At 44.4% G+C, this 21,866-nt stretch overlaps 1 protein-coding gene and 1 long non-coding RNA gene across 2 annotated transcripts in view; both read right to left on the bottom strand.

Annotated features, from left to right (window-relative positions):
- The window catches only part of LOC308466311, a 63,894-nt gene that overhangs the window by 4,298 nt on the left and 37,730 nt on the right, over positions 1-21,866 (bottom strand). The window lies entirely within an intron of this gene.
- Positions 229-21,850, bottom strand: POLR1E (RNA polymerase I subunit E). The gene is given in 17 exon segments (XM_080986855.1): positions 229-515; positions 1,125-1,256; positions 3,250-3,331; positions 5,499-5,632; positions 6,770-6,866; positions 8,957-9,064; positions 10,384-10,528; positions 11,160-11,215; positions 14,337-14,422; positions 16,877-16,953; positions 18,585-18,688; positions 19,561-19,723; positions 19,727-19,749; positions 21,405-21,459; positions 21,462-21,531; positions 21,533-21,719; positions 21,722-21,850. Coding segments are annotated over 17 exon segments (1,761 nt in total). The 5' UTR covers positions 21,816-21,850; the 3' UTR covers positions 229-367.

Consider the following 21,866-nt stretch of genomic DNA (forward strand, 5'->3'; position numbering starts at 1 on the left):
GGGTGGCTAGGGGCCTGGGGTATAGTGTGGAAAAGGATAAAGTGATGGCAAAAGACTGACCGGGGTCTAGGACAGGGATGCATAATTCCTGGCCTTCCAGCTACAGTTGGGGTATACAGCTTTCCCCACTCCTGGGCCAAGAGAATCTTGAGTGCTGCAAGTTGGCAGTGTTTGTCAAACTTGGGTCCTGAGCTGTTGTTGGACTACAACTCACTCTACAAGAGCAGATGTCGGTCTAATCCTTTATTAAGGCCTTGCCCAGTTCAAGAAGGTGCTCAGTTGCAACAACTGGAAGACGAATTCATTCCTTCAGCCTGGTGTGACACTGGAGAGCAGTCAGGGCTTGACAAAGAGTGACAGTCGCCATTTAGTTCGCCTTGCGTTTCCTTCCGCCTGATGGCATTTTGTACACAGGCAAGGGCAGAGACAGTGTCCCCAGTTTGTGTTCATCCAATCCAGAGAGGCTTTTGCTTTTGGAGATCTTCAGCCTCATTGCCTTGGCAATGTCGAGTATCCTGACAGGAGAAAATAAAATATGCATGTAAAGAGACCAATGTACTCATATTTGTGTTCCACCACCTTCACATTGTTTGTTAGCCTTGTCTCTAAGGCCAAACACCCAGCAACAGAAAGAAGGGGTAACGTATCCTTCCCCTGCTTCTGGTGCAACGGGACACTGTGACGGAAGCCAGAGCGCACGGAAACGCCGTTTACCTTCCCGCCAGAGCGGTACCTATTTATCTACTTGCACTGGCATGCTTTTGAACTGCTAGGTTGGCAGGAGCTGGGACAGAGAAACGGGAGCTCACCCCGTCACGGGGATTCGAACCGCCGACCTTCTGATCAGCAAGCCCAAGAGGCTCAGTGGTTTAGACCGCAGAGCCACCCGGATCTTTGTAAGCTGTTCGGAGAGAGACACTTTTGGCTGAAAACTCTGATAAAGAAAATCTTCAAATTTTTTTTAAAAATCCCCTTATCTGGATCAGAAGATAATAGGCCTTGAGACCAACACTGAAATCCATGGTGGGGTGTGGAAAGAGAGTCTTTTTAAGGTTCTCCAGGAAGCACTGGAGATGCTACAGAAGCCATGAAGGACTCGCATGAGCAGTCAAGGTTAACCTCACCTGGAGTCCCGCATTTTCAGGTCCCGCTGTAACACTGTCAGGTCTGTTTGGAAGTTGTTAATATGCAAAGCCAGCGCAATGGCATAGGCCGTAATCTTCACTTTCATGGAAGCAGAAACTTGATTCTGTAGCCTAAGACACCAAAAGAGGAGAGGGTGAATCAGGGCAGTGTACACCCTACAGGCCAACCCACGCTCAGAAAGAACAAAACGGGAGACCTTCACCATAAAAAAACTTAAATTCTGGCACGAAAGATGAATTCTACAGCTGCAAATTGGAATCATTTGCCCCATTTTGCATAAATGTTCAGCAGTTTTTACTCCTTTACTTTGCTTCCTCTGTGCTTTGGCCTGTGAAATCTTGGCCCACATGCAGGCCTGAGTACATCATGGCTTGGGGGAAAGTGGTGCTTGTTAGAAGAGCAGTATTTTAAGATAAGCAGCAAGTTACGCTTTGTACGAACCAGAGCAAGGTATATTTGATGATTCATAGCATTCGTCAGGTGCAGAATTTAGCTTCTGGAGTACTTCCTTCCTTTCCTTTTTTCTAAAAAAAGCAAGACCCAGACTCCAAAGGATGCAGCCAATGTGTGGTGAGATCTCTGAAGACAGGAGGGGATGCTTAAGATTTCCACAGGTCAGGGAGTTGAGCTTCTACACCCTGCAGAACATTTACTCCCCACGACTAACGGAAGCACACTAAATAGATACACGTTTGCCTTTTGGCAGCTTCATCTCGTTCACCAGCTACAGCCGTTCCTAGACAGAGATAGCCCATGCATTGGGAACCTTTGAGGCTGGACTACTGTATTGAGCTTTATGTGGGGCTGCCCTTGGGTCTGGTTCAGAAACTCCAGCTGCTGCAGACATCTGGCCGAGAACACATGGCACCATTTTTTTAAATAAAAAAAAACCCCTGTACTTTCTGTCCATCTACTACACAGCCAGGTTTAAAGTCCTTCTATTGATTTACAAAGCCCAGAGCAACTTGAGTCCAGGGTACCTCAGATATTGCCTGAACCCTTATATTCTAGCTCAGTTGCAGAGATCACCTGTAGGAACATTGTTGGGTGTTCCCCGAGTTGGCGAGGCTCATCAGACAACAAGGAATTTAGGAATAAATAACGCCCCACCACCGAAATATATTGCTGTATACAGCTGAAATGCACTGGGAAGGAAGAACATACACACGCTCTCCTGGAAAGAGGTGTTTGGTCCTTGTTGTGTTAGGGTACTGCAAAACCCCAGCTTAGTGAGTGACCAAGGCCTAGCCAGTTCAAATTAAGATCAACAAGTTTTGATAGACGTGCAAGGCGAAAGATTTATACGATCTGAAGAGAAACCAGAATGGGAAACTGTTTTAACTGATATAACAAGGGTGTCTCTGGATCTTAAATTGAGGCTCATACAACAACAAAATAATATTTAAAATGTACTGGACCTCATTACATTTGTTTAAAAAAGGGCTATCTAAGGTATCTAACTGTTGGAGATACAATAGGGATAATGCTTCTCTAAAACATAAGTTTTTTCATTGTCCTATATTGAAAGATTTTTAGCAGAAGGTAACTGAAACCATCAACAGAACTGTACAGAACAACCTTACATTTAAAGAGCAACGTATCCTCTTGAATAATATACCCAACACATGGAACCTTACAAAAGGACAATATGAGTGGACTCTCTGTGCCCTTACCACAGCAAAAAGGCTGATACTGATTAATTGGAAAAATAAAAATGTGGCTCCCTTCTACGATAGAATTGAAGATTTATACAAACTCGCAACATATGAACAACTTGCATATAAATGCAGACTTGCCATGGACAAATTCAATGATATTTGGAATCAGTTTTTACAAATACTGTAATAGGTTAAGATCTGGTGAAGTACAACAACCACCTTGTAAAATATACAATTTTAGGTTCCTCCCCTCCCCCCTTTGTTTTACCTTCTACACGGGTTCTGTTTTTCGTTTTTCTTTTCTCTTTTTTGTTTGCGTCTCACCATGTTTGGTCACATAGTTATGCACTTTTTGAACTTTCAATAAATATGTTAATTTTTAAAAAAGGGGAAAAAATTTAAAAAATTTTTTTGAGAGACGTAAGAGCAAAGCAGCATGTTTTACCTGCCGTTGCCAAAGGATAGTGCTGTAAAGTTTTTCACAAGTTGGTTGCTGACAATGAGTGGACAATCGGGTCCCAGTGCAACTAGAACAAGAAGCATTGTAAAGTTAGTTCACCCCCCAAAAAAACCCACTTTATCTGGATATATGGCATATATATTGTATATACAAATACTGCAAGGTACAACCCGGCAGTGCTCACTGCAGAGTTGAGCATGCACATAAAAATGACAGAATGAGCTGTTGGGCATACAACGCAACATCCAGAAAAATCTCAACTTCCATTTAAAAAAAGCAAGACATCTGCACCCTCCAGATGTTCATAAAGCAAAGATTGGAACTGAGGGAAGTCGGGGGGGGGTATGGGAGGGAGGAAAATGGGGAAAAATTAAGGATGTGATGTTTTTGGATAATATGTTTTGTTTAAGTTTCTAATAATTTTTTTTTTTAAAGCAAGACATTCGTCCTTCCAGCTGAAAGTATAAATCTGAAAACAGAAGCCAGAAGAGAGCTCTGTAGGTTCATGGCATGGTTGCTCCTCCCCTTGATTAGCAGATTAAACCATACAAAACAAGTTTAACTTGCATAAAACTCATGCAGGTTGCAAAAATTCCCACCCTGCCAAGTTTCCAGAAAGATCAGCTGGGTCTCCTCAAGAGCAGAAGTTCAACCTCTCTACATCTGCATGTTGTCCACATGCTTCCAAGACCTGCTCAAAGATATCTGCTTGAATCTTTGCACCACAGAACGTCCTGTAGGCTTAAATTACCATTTTGAAATCCACAATAGCTTGACTACCTTTATGTTGTGAAACGCTGTGGACATATTGCAGTCAACGTGAACAGGTCACCAGCCACTGCGCTCATTTGCCAGATATTGTATGTGCACAAGTGAACAGCAAAAATCAGATTTTGTATACTGCACAGCTGATACAGTGGCACCTCGGTTTTTGAACAGCTTAGTTCATGAACAACTTGAAATTTGAACGCTACAAATCCAGAAGTAGGTGTTCCGATTTGCAAACTTTACCTCGGAAGTGGAACATGCTCTGTTTTGAGTCCTGAGCTTCCGTCTTTACTGTTGCAATCCTAATTTGCATCCCCCCATTGCAACTGAAATGGGACGTGGGTGGCGCTGTGGGTTAAACCACAGAGCCTAGGACTTGCCGATTGGAAGGTTGACGGTTCGAATTCCCATGACGGGGTGAGCTCCTGTTGCTCGGTCCCTGCTCCTGCCAACCTAGCAGTTCTAAAGTAGATAAATAGGTACCGCTCCAGCGGGAAGGTAAACGGGGTTTCCGTGCACTGCTCTGGTTCGCCAGAAGCGGCTTAGTCATGCTGGCCACATGACCCGGAAGCTGTACGCCAGCTCCCTCAGCCAATAAAGCGAGATGAGCACCGCAACCCCAGAGTCGGCCACGACTGGACCTAATGGTCAGGGGTCCCTTTAACTTTACCTATTGCAATTGAAGGCTTCCCTTTCCGTCTTTACTGTTGCACTGCTAATTTGCATCCCCCCCCCCCATTGTAATTGCAGTGTTCTGAGGTGATATTTGGAGCTTATATTTGGAGCTTTTGTTTTTGCTATTTCTTTTTTTTTGCTATTTTGTTTTCGAGGCTTTTTTGGGGGTTAATTTGTTTTTGTGACTGTGCGCACTGATTGGGAAAAATGAGGGGGGAAACGTCCCCTGGTAGAGCTCCACAGCCCAGCTGATTTGAGGAGAGATCGCACGCTGGCTTGTGGGGGAGAGCTGCCCGCCCACCCACCCTGCACCCACCCCAGCCCCTCGGGGGAAGTTGGATATGCCTGATCTACAATACTGTTTTATTTATTTTATAGTACAGTATATTTGCTTACATTTTATGGATCAATGGTCTCGTTAGATGGCAAAATTCATGTTAAATTGCTGCTTTAGGGGTTGTTTTTAAAAGTCTGAAACGGATTAATCTGTTTTGCATTACTTTCTATGGCAAAGCACACCTTGGTTTTGGAACGCTTTGGTTTTGGAATGGACTTCCAGAACAGATTAAGTTTGATAACCAAGGTACCACTGTATAAGTAGCTGCCAAACATGTCAAAAGAGCATGCGATACGTGACGGCAAATAGATTTTTTCACACTGCCCATGGCACCTCTGCAGATGAGGTGTGGTTCTCAATGAATCGAAAGCCAAGTGGGTTAAAAGGATTACTGGTGACATGAATAGATTATTATCTTACAGCTAAGTAAGAGGTGCAAGGAGGGAAATCTTACGTTTCTTTTTAACTACCCTTTGCGAGCTCAGCTTGACAAGACAATCCAAAAACCAAAGACATCGAGCCTTGTGATCACGCTTCTTCTCATCCAGAGGCATGGTCTTAAGTTCATCCAGGACAAAGGAGCAGTATCTAGGGAAGACAGAAGAGGCTGGCATTAGGCCAAAGTGCATCTGGCAGCAGAAGTAGCTTCTCCAGCTACTGCAAATTAATAGAATTCTGTGTGATTTGAAAGCAAGCGTAGTCTTACAACAGAAGCTGCCCTGTTAAAACAAATATATTGGGTTGTGTCCAATGTTAGCCCTTTTCAGAGTAGATCCATTGAAAGAAATGAACTTCTTATTAATTTCAATGGGTATACTCCGATTAGAATTTACTTTGGACATTTCCTGTTCTGTGAAACCTACTGTTATGCCCTGGCACCCTCTATAATTAGGACTAAGGAACACAGATTTAAGAAGCTGGATGGATATCCAGCTCATTGTACCCCGTAATCATGCCCTCCTGTATAGCGTTCCTCATCCCGCTATGCTGCTCAGCTCCCACCAGGCTATTCCCAATTCCTTTTTCTTTTCTTTTCTTTTAAGAAAGCTTGGTTTATTACAGAAAATAGGAGGGACAGAATATATAAAAATGCAGCTTTAGACAGCAAAGTTACAGTCTAAGTAGGTAGCAAATTACAATACATAACACACCTTGATTAAGAGTAAAAGATTCCCTAACTATTCTGAAAGCCTACAGTAGCATGGCATGACAATTTCGCCATAAACCCACACTAGGAGGAGGAGAAAAGGAAAATATACCTCTCTCTCTCTCTCTCTCTGTGTGTGTGTGTGTGTGTGTGTGTGTGTGTGTAATTTTTATTAGATTCTGTTTTACAATTTAGAATATTCATTTAAACAACCTTAAAACATCAATGACTTCCCTTCTTCTCTTTCCACTGTTCATTTTGCATATCATAAATCCCTGCATATTTAACATAAACTAAACCATTCAGTATTCCATTATTACATCCATCAAAACTTATCTACCCTGGTGAATTTATCTTAATTCTGCCAGCGTTTTCAGCTGTACACAGTTTTCACCCATATATTCAGTAAACATTTTCCAGTCTTCTTTAAATGTATGTTCTTCTTGTTCTCTTATTCTATATGTTAAGTCTGCAAGCTGCACGTATTCTGTCAACTTAAGCTGCCACTCTTCTTTGGTTAGCGCAAGGCAGTATTTCAATACTCCCTTTCCTCAGCAAAACGTTAAGACTGCCCATACCTTTTCTCTTCTGCCATTTTGAGGATTTCTTCTGAGGTTACATTCATGAAAGCTGCCGCAGGAGCCTGAAGCGCCTCATACTCAGCAGGTGGAATAACTAGAGCCTTTTTCAGAAAAACAATAACAACACAGCTGGCTTCTGATGACTTCCTAAAGGGTAAAGGGGACCCCTGACCATTAGGTCCAGTCGTGGATGACTCTGGGGTTGCGGCGCTCATCTCGCTTTACTGGCTGAGGGAGCCAGTGTACAGCTTCTGGGTCATGTGGCCAGCATGACTAAGCCGCTTCTGGCGAACCAGAGCAGTGCACGGAAACGCCGTTTACCTTCCGGCTGGAGCGGTACCTATTTATCTACTTGCACTTTGACGTGCTTTCGAACTGCTAGGTTGGCAGGAGCAGGGACCGAGCAACGGGAGCTCACCCCGTCTCGGGGATTCGAACCGCCGACCTTCTGATCGGCAAGTCCTAGGGTCTGTAAGGTTTAACCCACAGTGCCACCCGCGATGACTTCCTAGGGTCCTCCAAATGCTAACTGAGGTTTAGCTCCCAGAGGCAGTCCTACCATGAGGCAAAGTGACATGAGGTGGGACACCACTAAGAATGGCAGCCAGCCCATCAGGACTGCACCACCCCTTTTCATTTCAGCTAGGCACATGTAGGAGAACTTTCTAATTAGTGGGGAAAGACAAAACGTCTTTCGCCAGATCTATTTAGCCTGTGAGGGAGGGATGCTCTCTTCTGTACCAATGAAAAATGCTTTCTAAGTATTCTATTACAGTCGTACCTTGATTCTTGAACGCCTTGGTGCTCAGATGTTTTGGCTCCCAAACGCCACAAACCTGGAAGTAAGTGTTCCGGTTTGCGAACGTTTTTTGGAAGTCGAACGTCTATTTCGGCTGTCGGCATTTTTTCCGGGGTGAATCAGGCAGTCAGAAACCGTGCCTTGGTTTGCCAACATTTTGGAAGTTGAACGGACTTCCGGAACAGATTCCGTTCGCCAGCCAAGGTACAACTCTATCAATCCAGTATAATTTCTTTTAATTGTTGAATGATCCTGTGTACATTGCGGCAGCCTTTGGCTATGTGCAATAAAACTGACTGTATAGCAAAGCAGATTATAGCACAACCATGAGTGAACTCCAGTATATTTCTGACTTTGAGCTAATGTCTCAGGGTCATTTATTTTTACCAGAATCTAGCCCTCATCCCTCAAAGAACCAGTTTCAGCTATAGCATCACTTCAAGATTTATGAAAAGACAGAGCAATCTAGCAAGGTCCTGGGATACTCAACACTCTCACTCACACACACACACAATAAATCTATATATGGGTGGGGGGGGGGACACTTCACTATCCAATCACTGTCATCAACCATGATTATGGAACAGTGAAATAAAGGAGGGTAGTCTGGGGCAGATCGATTTTATGGAAGCTGAGAGAACCTTCAACCTGCCAGGCCAAGGCAGGATTCCCCCAAGGATACCATTTAGGTAAGGAGAAAAATGCTTCCTTCCTTACAATGGTTAACGTTATATGGGATCAGACTTCACGAGTGCCCAAATCTCTAGCCTACACATTAGTTCAGTGCTACCATCGTACTAAAGGTAAAGGTCCATTAGGTCCAGTCATGACTGACTTTGGGGTTGTGTGCTCATCTCACTCTATAGAACGAGGGAGCCGACGTTTGTCCACAGAAAGCTTCCGGATCATGTGGCCAGCATGACAAAGCCGCTTCTGGCGAACCAGAGCAGCACACGGAAATGCTGTTTACCTTCCCGCTGAGTGGTACCTATTTATCTACTTGCACTTTGATGTGCTTTTGAACTGCTGGGTTGGCAGGAGCAGGGACCAAGCAACGGGAGCTCACCCCGTCGTGGGGATTCGAACTGCCGACCTTCTGATCGGCAAGTCCTAGGCTCCCGTGCCACCCGTGTCCCGTTACCATCGTACTATTTCCCACTAAAACTGAGCTTCTGAAACCCCCAACGCATTAGTCCGCTCTTTCTTATCACGCCCAAAGAGATCCAACTTGTAAGTCTAACAGGCTAATGAGCCATCTGTGGTTGAACTAGGAATACTCCTGGCCACACACACTTTCTCTTCTCCTGCCCCATGACACTGAAGCCTATTCCTTTACATTAAGGTTGGGTTCTGCCCACATTGCGATGCAAGCTTATAAAGGATACTGTCCTCGAGCTTGTAGACATCCTCTGGTCTGCCAGCATCTTCGTGGCATGGGGGAAGAACGAGAGAGACATCGGCCTTATCGCCCTCTGCCGCATCGCTGACCAAAGCTATGAAAGCAAACGGAATGTTATCCCGAGAAGCAGGAAGAATATGCAACACCGAAATGCAATAGCTGCAACTGCCACTGTGGTCTGCCAGTACATTGGCTCCCAACTAATGTGAATGTGCCGTGAGCACGTGGCCTGTAGTTCTGGTGAGCATGAGCAATTTGGATATGAGTGGTTGATTGGGCAAGGTATAAATAAATAATTATTTTATTTTTATTTTTATTATGCGTGGAGCACTCCCTGGTCCTGAATGGGGTAACTGTGCCACTGAAAGACCAGGTGCACAGCCTGGGAGTCATTTTGGACTCACAGCTGTCCATGGAGGTGCAGGTCAATTCTGTATCCAGGGCAGCTCTCTACTAGCTCCCTCTGGTATGCAGGCTGAGGCCCTACCTGCCCGCAGACTGTCTTGCCAGAGTGGTGCATGCTCTGGTTATCTCCTGCTTGGACTACTGCAATGCGCTCTATGTGGGGCTACCTTTGAAGGTGACCCGGAAACTGCAATTAATCCAGAATGCGGCAGCTAGACTGGTGACTGGGAGTGGCTGCCTAGATCATATAACACTGGTCCTGAAAGACCTACATTGGCTCCCAGTACGTTTCCAAGCACAATTCAAAGTGTTGGTGCTGACCTTTAAAGCCCTAAACGACCTCAGCCCAGTATACCTGAAGGAGTGTCTCCACCCCAATCGTTCAGCCCGGACACTGAGATCCAGCTCCGAGGGCCTTCTGGCAGTTCCCTCACTGTGAGAAGTGAAGCTACGGGGAACCAGGCAGAGGGCCTTCTTGGTAGTGGTGCCCGCCCTGTGAAATGCGCTCCCATCAGATGTCAGGTAGTTGCTTATCTCCTTGACTTTTAGAAGACATATGAAGGCAGCCCTGTTTAGGGAAGTTTTTAATGTTTGATGTTTTGTTGTGTTGTTAATATTCTGTTGGGAGCCGCCCAGTGTGGCTGAGGAAACCCAGCCAGATGGGTGGGGGTATAAATAAATTATTATTATTATTATTATTATTATTATTATTATTATTTGCATGGGTGGTGAAAGAGATGCTATGAAAGTGGTTGTGTGAACAGTGTTTATGCTGCCTAATAATTTCCTTTGATTTTTGTCATATAGTTATGGATACAGTTAATACAGATTTGGTTTTTTCTTAACATAAATAGTGTTCTTCGACTATGCACTCTGTTTTTTTCTTCTTGTAAACCACGTCTGTTAATAGATCAAATAGATAAGTTCAGAGACTGAAATGGACTCTGGGAAATCTATTAGGCAGGCTTGGTGCTCCAATTTTTCTTCTCCAAAGCTGTCGTTACTTACCAGCAACCCCCTTTGTCTCTATAATGTCTTCTGCCGCTTTGGTTACAGCCTTATTCAACACCTCCTTGCCAACCTCATTCATCCTCCGAGAGTTCAGGGCTCTTCTCTGCTTGTTGGTTCCAAAGGCTTCAATGCACATATCTATCTGCAAATGCATAATCAAGAAATTGCTGCACCAGCACCACAAGGCTATTCTCACTGGAATAAGTCACAAGGCAAGCTCACTTTGGGGGCAGCTAATAAGGTGCTAATAATAAATCTCGTATTTCAAACCCATTGAAGGCAGTGGAATTATGAGAAGGCAACCAGGGAGTTAAATTATTCCAAATTATCTGGCAAACACTGTTTAAACAAAACATACCCATTCTCTTCCCAGTTACAGCTGGGTCATCTTTTTAGATTCAGCAACATAAAAACAGCTTGTTATGTAGTGATTTCTAGAAACATTGCTGAAGCAATAATCCACGAAAAAACAAACCATTAAACTATGAGCAGACGTATACTATTGCCAGAGATTCTATTGAGGTTCTATTGCTAGAATCAAAGACTGTGAAATTAATGGCAGTTGAACACTCCAGGAAGACCCTGTGTGAGGGCAAAAGTAGGAATGAGAGGTCATTCACATACTTTTATAGGAACCTATGAGTCTATCTGGTAAAGGTAAAGGACTGCTGGACGATTACGTCCAGTTAAAGGCGACTATAGGGTTGCAGCGCTCATCTCGCTTTTAGGCCAAGGGAGCTGGCATTGTCCACAGACAACTTTGTAAATTGTACCTTCTCTCGATAGGATTTAGTCAAATATTCTGACAGGTCATCATCAGCTACACCATCTGTTAAAAGAAAAGAAAAGGATAACAATTTAGCACAATCAGGACTGACAGCCCTCAAAGTCAGTCTGTCCCTGATCCCCACCAATGGGAACCTGAAGCATGGGGAAATGAAAGCATCTACATTACAACACCACGAAGCACAATGAAGCTGTTGTTACAGGTCCTCTCATCGAAATGGCTTTCCAGTAGGATCTCTATGCTCTGCCAATCAGAGGTTAGTGAGGACACCATGTTCTCTTTGGCCTACAAGGGGTTCTAAAGTGCTGTCGAAGAACCAACTTAAACATTCAGAAAAAAGCATGTACTTAACCAGGATTAGGAAGTGCATGTTTTAATATCCTCCCAAATCATAGAATTGTAGAGTTGGCAGGTACAGTGAGGGGGGAAAGTATTTGATCCCCTGCTAAATGTGCCTGTTTGCCCTCTGATGAAGAAATGACCAGTCCATAATTTCAATGGTAGGTTTATTCTAGCTGTGGGAGACAGAAAAACAACAGGAAACCCCCCCCCCCAGAAACCCAGAAGAGATTGATGTGCATTGTAATGAGTGAAATAAGTATTTGATCCCCTATCAAGCAGCCAGATGTCAGGCTACCTGGTATCTTCACTGTATGTAACGAGCTGAGATTAGAAGCACCTGCTGTAAGGGAGAGGTCTTACCTGTAATCCCAGCTCGTTACAGTACCTGTACATAAGACACCTGTCGACAGAAGCAATCAATCCAGCAGATTCCAAAGTAGCCACCGTGACCAAGACATCTAGTCCAACCCCCTGTAATGCAGGAATCTCAACTAAAGCATCCGTAACAGGTGGCCATCCAAACTCTGCTAAAAACCTCCAAGGAAGGAGAGTCCACCACCTCTTGTAGGATTCTGTTTCATAGTCAAACAGCTCTTACAGTCATAAAGTTTTTCCTGATGTTTAGTCGGAATCTCCTTTCTTGTAACTTGAACCAATTGGTTTGGGTCCCAGTCCCCACCCTGAGCAAGAGAAGACAGGCTCTCTCTATCTTCCATGTGACAACCCTTTAAATATTTGAAGATGGCTATCCTATCTCCTCTCAGTTTTCTCGTCTCCAGGCTAAAAATACCCAACTCCTTCAACTGTTCCTCATAAGGCTTGGTTTCCAGACCCTTGATCACCTTGGTTGCCTGCCTCTGCCCACGTTCCAGTTTATCCTTCTTAAATTGTAGCACGCAGAATATTAGCTTGTCCAGGAAACTAGCCTGGAACCCTTGTCCCTCTTGCATTTCTCAGGCAGGGAATGTTTGATGTGGAAGGTCCACGTGATTGATTTGCCACCTGCATTCATGTGTTGGCAGGTTCTCAGCAAGCTTCCAGAAGACCAAAACAAGTCATTCCAATCTTCCAATCAGTAAGCAGGAAGAAGATACCATGAAGCAACAACTGCTTCTCACATGGCTTGATGCATCTGTATGAGTGTAATCCATATTTGACCACAGAAACCCATCCCAACACCAAGAGGGCAGGAGTGAGGCAACAGCAGTGTATCTGGGGTTCATTTAACCAAAAAGTAATACACCAAACCTTGCCTTCTAGCCTGAAACTGGAGGTAATGGCTCCTCATAGGCTGCATGCTCCTCTTTAGCTCTGAGCTACATTGTCAGCAGTCACATGTGACACGCCTCTGGCTAGACTGTATTGCTTCACAGTGTGGCAAAACCACCTGGAAGAATTTTACCTTTATGATTTCTATATAATCATATATCCATATATAACCATATATCCTAATGATGATTTTTACATATCCATGTATCCTAATGATGTTCAAATCACTAAGGCTTCAGCAGAGCTAAAAGTGCTTAAATCTCAAGCCCTTTGCCCTACTTCTCTCTCTGCCCAGCTATTGTGCTTGAAGGAAACAAGAAATCTGACGTGTTGGCATTTTTCTATAGGGAATCTTTGCCAGACTGCTTCTCATGTTCACGAGATGGGGTGGAGGTGGGGAACAGGAAAAAGCAGTCTACCACAATGCCATTTTCTAGCCGATAACAGATGGTGGGAGTTCCTCAGGTTTCAACGGTCAAATAGGTTTCTTTTCCTCTTTATTGCTGAAAATTAGAGGGCAATGATGATGCACCATCTGAGAAAAGCAGAAGTATTCTTGACATGGGCAGAGGAAGAGCTTGTGCCTGCTCATTGGTTTGATTTTGCTGCAATTTATGAATATGTCATGTTTTCCGCTGTTTGTAATCAGGTACAGTGGTGCCTCGCAAGACGAAATTAATTCGTTCCGCGAGTTTTGTCGTCTTGCGATTTTTTTCGTCTTGCGAAGCACGGTGTCGGGAAAGTTTTGGAAAAGCTTCAAAAATCACCAAAGTCTTTAAAAACCTCAAAAAAGGCTACCACACTGCGTTCTATGAGTTGCTCCTCAAAGTCAAGTCGCAACTGTATTAACGGTGTTAAGAAAAAGGAAACAAACTTGCAAGACGTTTCCGTCTTGTGAAGCAAGCCCATAGCGAAAATCGTCTTGCGAAGCAGCTCAAAAAACAAAAAACCCTTTCGTCTAGCGAGTTTTTTGTCTTGCGAGGCATTCGTCTTACGAGGTACCACTGTATAAAAAAAACCCAGTGCCCAGGGGCTTCGGCACCCAGACTCTGGAAACTATTCCACTGGGTCTTTATTGCTCAGCAATAAACTTTGCCTTCTTTTTCTCCATTGCTGCGTCTGTCGATTCTTGGACACATTTTGAGTGGGCAACAGGTATTCCTTATATGCTTGCAACAACAGTACTGGAAGGGGGGGGGAATCACATGCTTGAATGTCCCTTCATATTGAAGGAATCCTGCGCACTGAAAAGTTGCATATGAGGGAGAAGTATTCCTTACTAGCCTTTCTCCCTGACAGGCTAGGTTTTTATTTTTAACACGCGACAGCGTTCAAGCCAGAACAATCCGGCAAGGAGTGTGTCATACAGCTGGGGTGACTATGCAGCTTGCTTCTTAGAAAGCCCCAACTTTTTCTTTGAGAACCGCAATCAAAATGCAACCTAGACAACATTCAGTATATATTACCTGACTCTGTGTTAGTACAGGCCACCAGGAATATCAGCAGTGCCCCTCAAATCCACTCTAAATATGAAGAAGCATATTTTACCCACCTGAAATCAATGGCTGCATGTTGAATAACTCTGCATTATAGACTTCCATTTGTCCAGAGTTCTTGTCTAATACACCAACAAAGTATCTAATGGAAGAGATAATATTTAATCTCAAAAGCTAATCGGCTGTACTATTTTTTTCCTAGTTTAGTAATAGCTAGCACATTGCATTGGGAGGACATCTTTTGTTTTCTACAGCAATTGTAGTCGTTAGCCAGATTTATTATTTTAGCAGTTTTTGCGTCTATAACTCAAATAGTATTTCTTACTTGAAATCACTGTACTGTAAGCCTCCTTATGACCCGTTTCTGTGGCAAAAGGCTAGCTAAAATTATTACCGTATTTTTCGCTCTATAACACGCACCAGACCATAACACGCACGTAGTTTTTAGAGGAGGAAAACAAGAAAAAAAATATTCTAAATGAAACAGTGGGTGTATGATTTTTGTGGTTCATGCTGTGGCCACAGACATGTGATCTGACAGTGAGTTTGGAGTAGCCCAATGCAAAAATCCTGAGGATCCATGTGGATCCATGCTTTGTAACCACGTTTTTGCACCATTGCAGCCCCAGGCAACAGTGGGTGCGTGATTTTTTTGGTACAGACTGTAGCCATGGACATGTAATGTGATCTGATGGTGAATTTGGGGTGACCCAGTGCAAAAATCCTGAGGATCCATGTGGATCCGTGCTTTGTCACCACGTTTTAAATGGGGAGGGAAGGAAAGCAAAAGCCCCCCCCCCAAGCCAGACAGGATATACGAAGTATGATTTCTTTTTTATTTACGGTATTTCTTTTTTGGCCACCTCTGTCACTGCAACCTTTGCTCTGTGCTTGCACACTTTTGGGCAATAGGGCATGTAACACACTTTTTTTCATCTGCCAAGATATAGAAAATCAATTTTAATGTCCCTATATAAAATGCCTAGTGAAGCAGAAGGGTATTACATCAGCCACTGTATTAAGGCTAAACGTTTGAAGAACAGCTCTCTATGGGGGGGGGGGGAGACTAAATTCCATTTTCAATCAATTGTTATTGTGGCAGCAATTATCAGTGTATAGCGCACAATGAGGAAAAGAACTTTAAAAAAAATATATAAAAAACATTCTCACGTTATACTTCAAAGAAGAGTATTAGGCTTTTAATGAAGGGGAGAGGAGAGATGCTGTAATCCTCCTGGCTCAGGAGATTCTGATTTACCAGCCGCGTGTAGAAAGTATAGATTAAGATATTTGATATACAGCATATAAATCCAGAGATTTCCATGTCTCACTCTGCAATCCAGCCTGCTGTTACTTACGAGCAGGGAAGCAGGGTTTCTCTTCCAAACAAGCATACTGTCTCCCTCCAGCAGTACATTGCTTGGAGAAGCTGTAATTTGGAGGGGGCCTGGGGGCAGGGCTCTCTGCTTTTGGAAAAGAAATGAGAAACCTACCATTGTAAAGCAAAAGTCCCCCCCCCCCAAGCCAGCCCTCTCTCTCTCTCTCTCTCTCTCTCCCACCTGCATGCTTTTGCTTTTCGGCTGCCTGCGAGTCCCTAGAGCACGGAGAGGAGGAAGTGGTGGGCTGGAGCCTGCACGCAGTGTGACTAGGAAAGAATTAGAAGGAAGGACTCGATCCTTTCCTTAACCCTCTGCTTGCCAGGAGGGCAGGGGATTCCCTGCTCTTTGTTGAGTTTGAGCAAACGCAGCAACAGAAGCGGGTGGGCAGTAAGACCCTGAGGCAGAATGCAGGAAAGCTTCCGCCTTCCCCCTTCCCTCCGCCCGCCCGCCCGATCTTTTTTTTGCTTGATTTTTGCCTATTTTGCCCCTGCGCTCTGGCGAGTCAGCGCCAGGGTCCACACATTCGCTCAATAACACGCACAGACATTTCCCCTTACTCTTTAGGAGAAAAAATCTGCGTGTTATAGAGCGAAATTTACGGTATTTGGTTCTTCCCATTCGTTGGTTGCCTCTTAGAGTGACTACAGCTTTACTTACTTTCTTCTTCCTTCCTGTCCCTTCTCCCTTTTGTATTGCAACCATTATACTAAAAGCCATTATTTTGAACTGTGAACCACCTTCAATCAATGCATTGACAGAAAGGCAGCATATAAATGTTGCAAACAGGATAATGAAACAGGCAATTAGCCAATAAACAAACCAACCCACAAGAAGCAATAAAGGGAACTATTGAATAATAATCTAAATTGGTGGACCCCTAAACTTGCAAGGCTCTTTACATTTGTCACTTCCATTGGTAATTTACCAAGGGGCTGGGAACTATTGAATAAATATAAGCATCATTATGGTATTATGCTCTAAGACATGCACAGTTGTCTGATTTTATAGTCTATGGTGTCTGTAGTTTATGAAACAGAGCACATATTTGTCTTTGTGACTCAAAACACTCCATTTAAATGTTTAGAAACAAAGATTGCTATCTTGAACCAATTCATACTTACAATCTCAAACATTTACAACCAGCATCGTGCTGACAGTCTAAAGAAAGCAAACATACTGCTATACTCATGCATTTTAGACAGCTTCACAAATTATACCTGCATGGAGTCCTGCTTTTCATAGCTCCTGTGCTAAAGTTATTTCCTACATAAGAGAGTCTTTCTGTTTCCGCATTCTAAACAAGAAGGAAGAAAAGAAAGAGTGAGTTCTGGGTGCAGGTTTTCTAGGTGAAAGCAGATTTCCACACCGGCTTAAATACTCCTGAAAGCTCCAATTTTTTTCACCTCAGAATGGGGATTTGCTAACCTCAAGACCGACAAAGTCCCAAATAAACGATAACACATGTGGCTGCACAGTAATCAAACACATGATTTTCTCCTATTTCACCTTTCCTTCCAGCCAGAGGCTTACTGAGTCCAGTCAGAAGACGACTAGCTGGAAAGATACACAACTTTTGTTGCCCCGGCATTGTAAAGCGGTAGCAATATGGAGCCAGCTGTTCTCCCTCCTTGAGCCAGGTTGTACCCATAGGCTGCCAATCCCTGACTCTTAGTCAACGTAATAAATAAGTTTGTTTAAAGAAAACTTTAAATTTTTGACAAAAATGGCATTGGCAAGAGAATCGCCAGTACTTAGCACCACCGATGCCATGGGCCCTTTCTTAGGCAGCCACCTTCCACACAAAAAACAATCACAGGTTCTGTTATTTTCCTGTGGGATTTAGATTTTGTAGGCCTCGCTCCAGAGATAGCATTATTATCCATTTACGATGGGGTGGAAGGTTCTCAACCTGTGAAGGACTTGCTCACAAATTTATTGACAGCTGCACAAATTATGATAGCTAGGAAGTGGAAGGGGCAAGAAGAATACAAAATGGAAGAATGGTATAAAGAGGTGTGGGATATCGCTATTAATGATAAATTAACATGTGCCATTAAGGTAAGATGTGGAATATGCAGGAGAAATGATTTTGAGAAGATATGGAGGGTGTTTGTAGAACAGTTAAAATGGAAAGGGGTCAAACCATCGCAAGAGGTGTTGAAATTTTGGGAGGTTGGAATGGTCTTGGGGGTGGGGTGCACATTTTTATTCTTATTCATTTCTTCCTCCCCCCACACTCTCAAAATCTGCTCCAAAACCTTGAAGGATTTTCTGCAGCAGAGAGAAAAGGAAGCGGAAGTCCCATCACATCCACTGACAATACTAGAAATTGCCCTAAGAATTGCATTTTCCCAATGAGGGAACGTTGACATGGGTGAGCTAGAAAAATCAGTCAAAAACGAGATTTTGGGAAATTGCAACTTGTCCCATTGACCCTTTGTTATGGTGGGAGAAAATGTACCTCCTGATACGGTCTTTTCTATACAACTATTAAGATTTGCAGGCTCATGTATTACCACCATGTTCAAACAAATAGCACAGTAATGGCAATATGTGTGCGTACATGAATCAATTCCTTTTAACACATCTTAAGATGTGGCCTACATCAGCACAGCTGTGGTTTTTTAAAAGTATTATGAAGTCGTGTTTCAGGATCTCAGATCTTACCCTGGGCAGCATTCCCAACTTCCTATCACTGGAATATAACAGAAATGTTATGGTTGAGGCCTTTCCCAGCGGCCAAAGAGATTATTACAAAGAAAGCCTCATGATAAAACCACCGCAGCCCTACATAAACCTCTGAAAGCTTAATAAAGGAAAAGCAGAATGTGCAGAATGTATAAAACTAATAATAAAAACAAACAAACACATATACAGTTCCAAAGAAACATAAAACAGAACCTGTATTAAGGGAATGTCACTTACCAACATTCGTTTATTTTTCTTTTTGGGGTTATTGGTGTCTTTGTTTCTGTACAAGGTAAAATTCATATTTTCCGAACTCTTCAACTTCCCATTTGTAAATTGAACTGTAAGCAAATGGTGAGAACAAACCAATGAGTCTAGAGTAAGAGAAAGGGTGGGGAAGAAACACAGTAATAATAACATAAGCGGTAAAAAGGTAAAGGACTCCTGGATGGTTAAATCCACACAAAGGTGACTGTGGGGTGAGCGCTCAACTTGCTTTTCAGGCCAAGGGAGCCAGCGTTTGTCCACAGACAGCTTTCCGGGTCATGTGGCCAGCATGACTAAACCGCTTCTGGCGCAACGGAACACTGTGACGGAAGCCAGAACGCACAGAAATGCCGTTTACCTTCCCGCCACAGCAGTACCTATTTATCTACTTGCACTGATATGCTTTCGAACTGCCATGTTGGCAGGAGCTGGGACAGAGCATCACACCATCGCACAGATTTGAACCAACGACCTTCTGGCTGGCAAGCCCAAGAGGCTCCATGGTTTAGACCACAGCACCACCAGCATCAATATAATATAATAAATAATATTATATAAAAGGGCAACACAACACAAGATTTGCCATTCTTATACCTATTGTTTTAACTAACGTCGAAGGTCAACGCCAAACCACACTCAAGTAAGAACATATTCGTAACTTTCCTGCCCAATGCTAACGCAACCCTTAATCGCGACTCTTGGTCCTAATCCTTTCAATCGGTTTTCTATCTCCATTTTCACCTGCCCAGGAGGGAAGCTCAGCTGCCGGCTGCCCTAGGGGCGCCGAGAGTCGAGCAAATGCACGCCAGATCTCTTGCACGCTGCCAGGCTACACATTCCCACGTGGAGCAGAGGAAGGCGGAAAAGTTATCATTGCGCAGTTGGAAGCAGAAGAGGGTACAAAGAGCATTGCCTTCGGCTTCTCCCTCCTTCTCCCCGGCCTTACCGAGCGGAGCGCACTGTTCCTCCTGGGGATCCCCCCGGTAGCACCACCTGGCCTCGGCTGCCATGGCAAAACACGCAAGAACTCCCGGGTCTCCCGGTTGAGACCAGGTCTCCAGCGTCCAGGAAGAGGAGGAGTGATCTGACTCGAGGTTCTTCCGCCTGTGCTACTCACTTAAGCCTCTCTCGCCACCTGCAGACGGGAAAGAGCCACTGAACTGGCAAGAGATTGACTCCAGATCCCTTCCCAAAGGAGATCGCGTTCACGTGTAGTTCCTTAGCCCCTCTCGAGGATCCAGGACTCGATTCTGAGATCTTCCGTCCAGTCTTCTTTGCTCGATTCCCAGGACATCATTGTTTTTGGAGAAGATTGGCTTTTAAAAAGAGCAAACTGCCTTATGGATACAAAAGCTGGCTTGTTTGGGGTACCCCTTGCAGCTTCTCATAACTAGCTGAAGAAAAAATAAGTTAAAGTATATAAATCTGCATCATTTCTGTTGGTTGCGTTGCGGCATTCAGCTTTTCTGAGTGGATTTTTAAACATCTCTAGTCCTGATTATATAAAGACCATTTTATAAGTTGCTTTTAAAGCCAGACCAAGGAAAAGACCAAAAACCACTTGAAGCAAAACAGTTATAATTTACCAAGGAATTTAAAACATATATATTCCTCCACAGGGAAAACTAAAAATTATTTGTTTTTTAACAGCTGCAAGTGTATCATAAATAAGCAGATGACACCCAGCTCTCTCTTTCAGTCCCAGCTTCCGATCCCAAGGAGGAAGCACAGGTTCTTGAAAAAGTGTCTTTTGGATGGATGGGCAAGCTAAAATTTAATCTAGGCATGACAGGAGCACCGTTAGTTGCAGGTTTTAGTACTGGTGATCCTGGATTGAGCCTAATCTGAACGGAACTGCAGTCACTTTTAAGCAACAGGTTTGGAGTCTGGAAGATTTATTGGACCCAGATGCGCAAATGGATGGCCACAAGTGTTTTATCAACTCCATCTTGCACATAGGAGCCAACTCCTTGAGGCCTTTGCCCCCCCTAAAATATTTGAGGGGGCCGGGGCCCCCAAAGTCGATAGGCAATGCCATTCAAATGGTGTCCATGCACCGCAACATGTGATCGATTATGCAGGAGGGCGCATAATGCCCCCCCCCGGCACTTTATTGAAGTTGGCACCCCAGATCTTGCATGTCAATAGCTCGCTTTCCTGAAGAAATTTGACCTGATCTCAGCCAGTCCTGTTCCTGTCATCTCCAGGATTGCTTACAGTACAGTAATGTGCTTTACAAGGATCTACTCTTGAAGACAGAAGCTACAACTGATCTGGAATGCAGCTGCGGAGATGCTTGACAGGAGCTGTAAATTGTTTAAGTTGAGTTTTATTATGAATTATATTATCTTCGCAAGCTAGCTTGTGTACCGTGTTTAAAAAGGCAGGGTATAAATAACCCAAGTTGTGGCAGAATATACTCAATTTTTTGATACTTTTTTTATTAATTTTCAATTACAATCCAATAATAGCCTCATTATAACAATACGAAATTAATACAATTACTAATACCAATCATAGAATATACTCAGTATAACAGACACGGATACCCAGCTGACATCTTTAGCTGTTTATAGTGTTAATTTTGAAGTTTGTGGACGCGCAAAAGCCGCCAAATTATAAAGCGAGTCAAACGGGGATGCGCAAGAGCCAAATCTTTCTCCGCTTCGCCCTGAATTCTCAGTAAGTTGTGTCTGCGTCCTGTCCAATCACCGAGCCGTTTGTTGGGGGAATCCCGCCCCTCTCCTCGCATGCTCCCAATCCGTTTTCGCAACCAGCCCGAACGCCCACCCCATTGGCCGAAGCCCAAGCATGGGTAGCTAGCCGTTGCGACGGTTAGGCCGTTCAGACGGGTTCTGGGTTGCCGTCTGAGGCAGCGACGTCACTTCCGCCCGGAATCCGCTGAGGGGGGGGGAGAAAAGCGCAGCCATTCGGCGAAGGCGGAGACTCGGCGGACGGCTGAGCCCGCCCCTCTCCCGCCTCTGAGGAGCGGAAGGAAGGACAAGCGGGCAGCGCCAGAGCCGAGAACAACGGGCGCCCCTCCCTCCCGGAGATACGGGGGCTCGGGACGGGAGGGGACCGTCACCGTCGACGCCGCCCTCCCCTCCCCCCGCCCAGGTGAGGGAGGCCGCGAGAGCAGGAGGGAAACGGCCGTTGGGCGCGCGCGCTCCCGCGTGCTGCGCCGTGATTGGGCCGTGACATGCGAGGGTCTGTGGGGGAGCGCGCGAGGGAGGGGCGTGGCAGGCGGCGGCG

The sequence above is a fragment of the Podarcis pityusensis genome, assembly GCF_964106645.2.
Source record: "Podarcis pityusensis genome assembly, chromosome: 17".
Lineage (NCBI taxonomy): Eukaryota > Metazoa > Chordata > Lepidosauria > Squamata > Lacertidae > Podarcis > Podarcis pityusensis.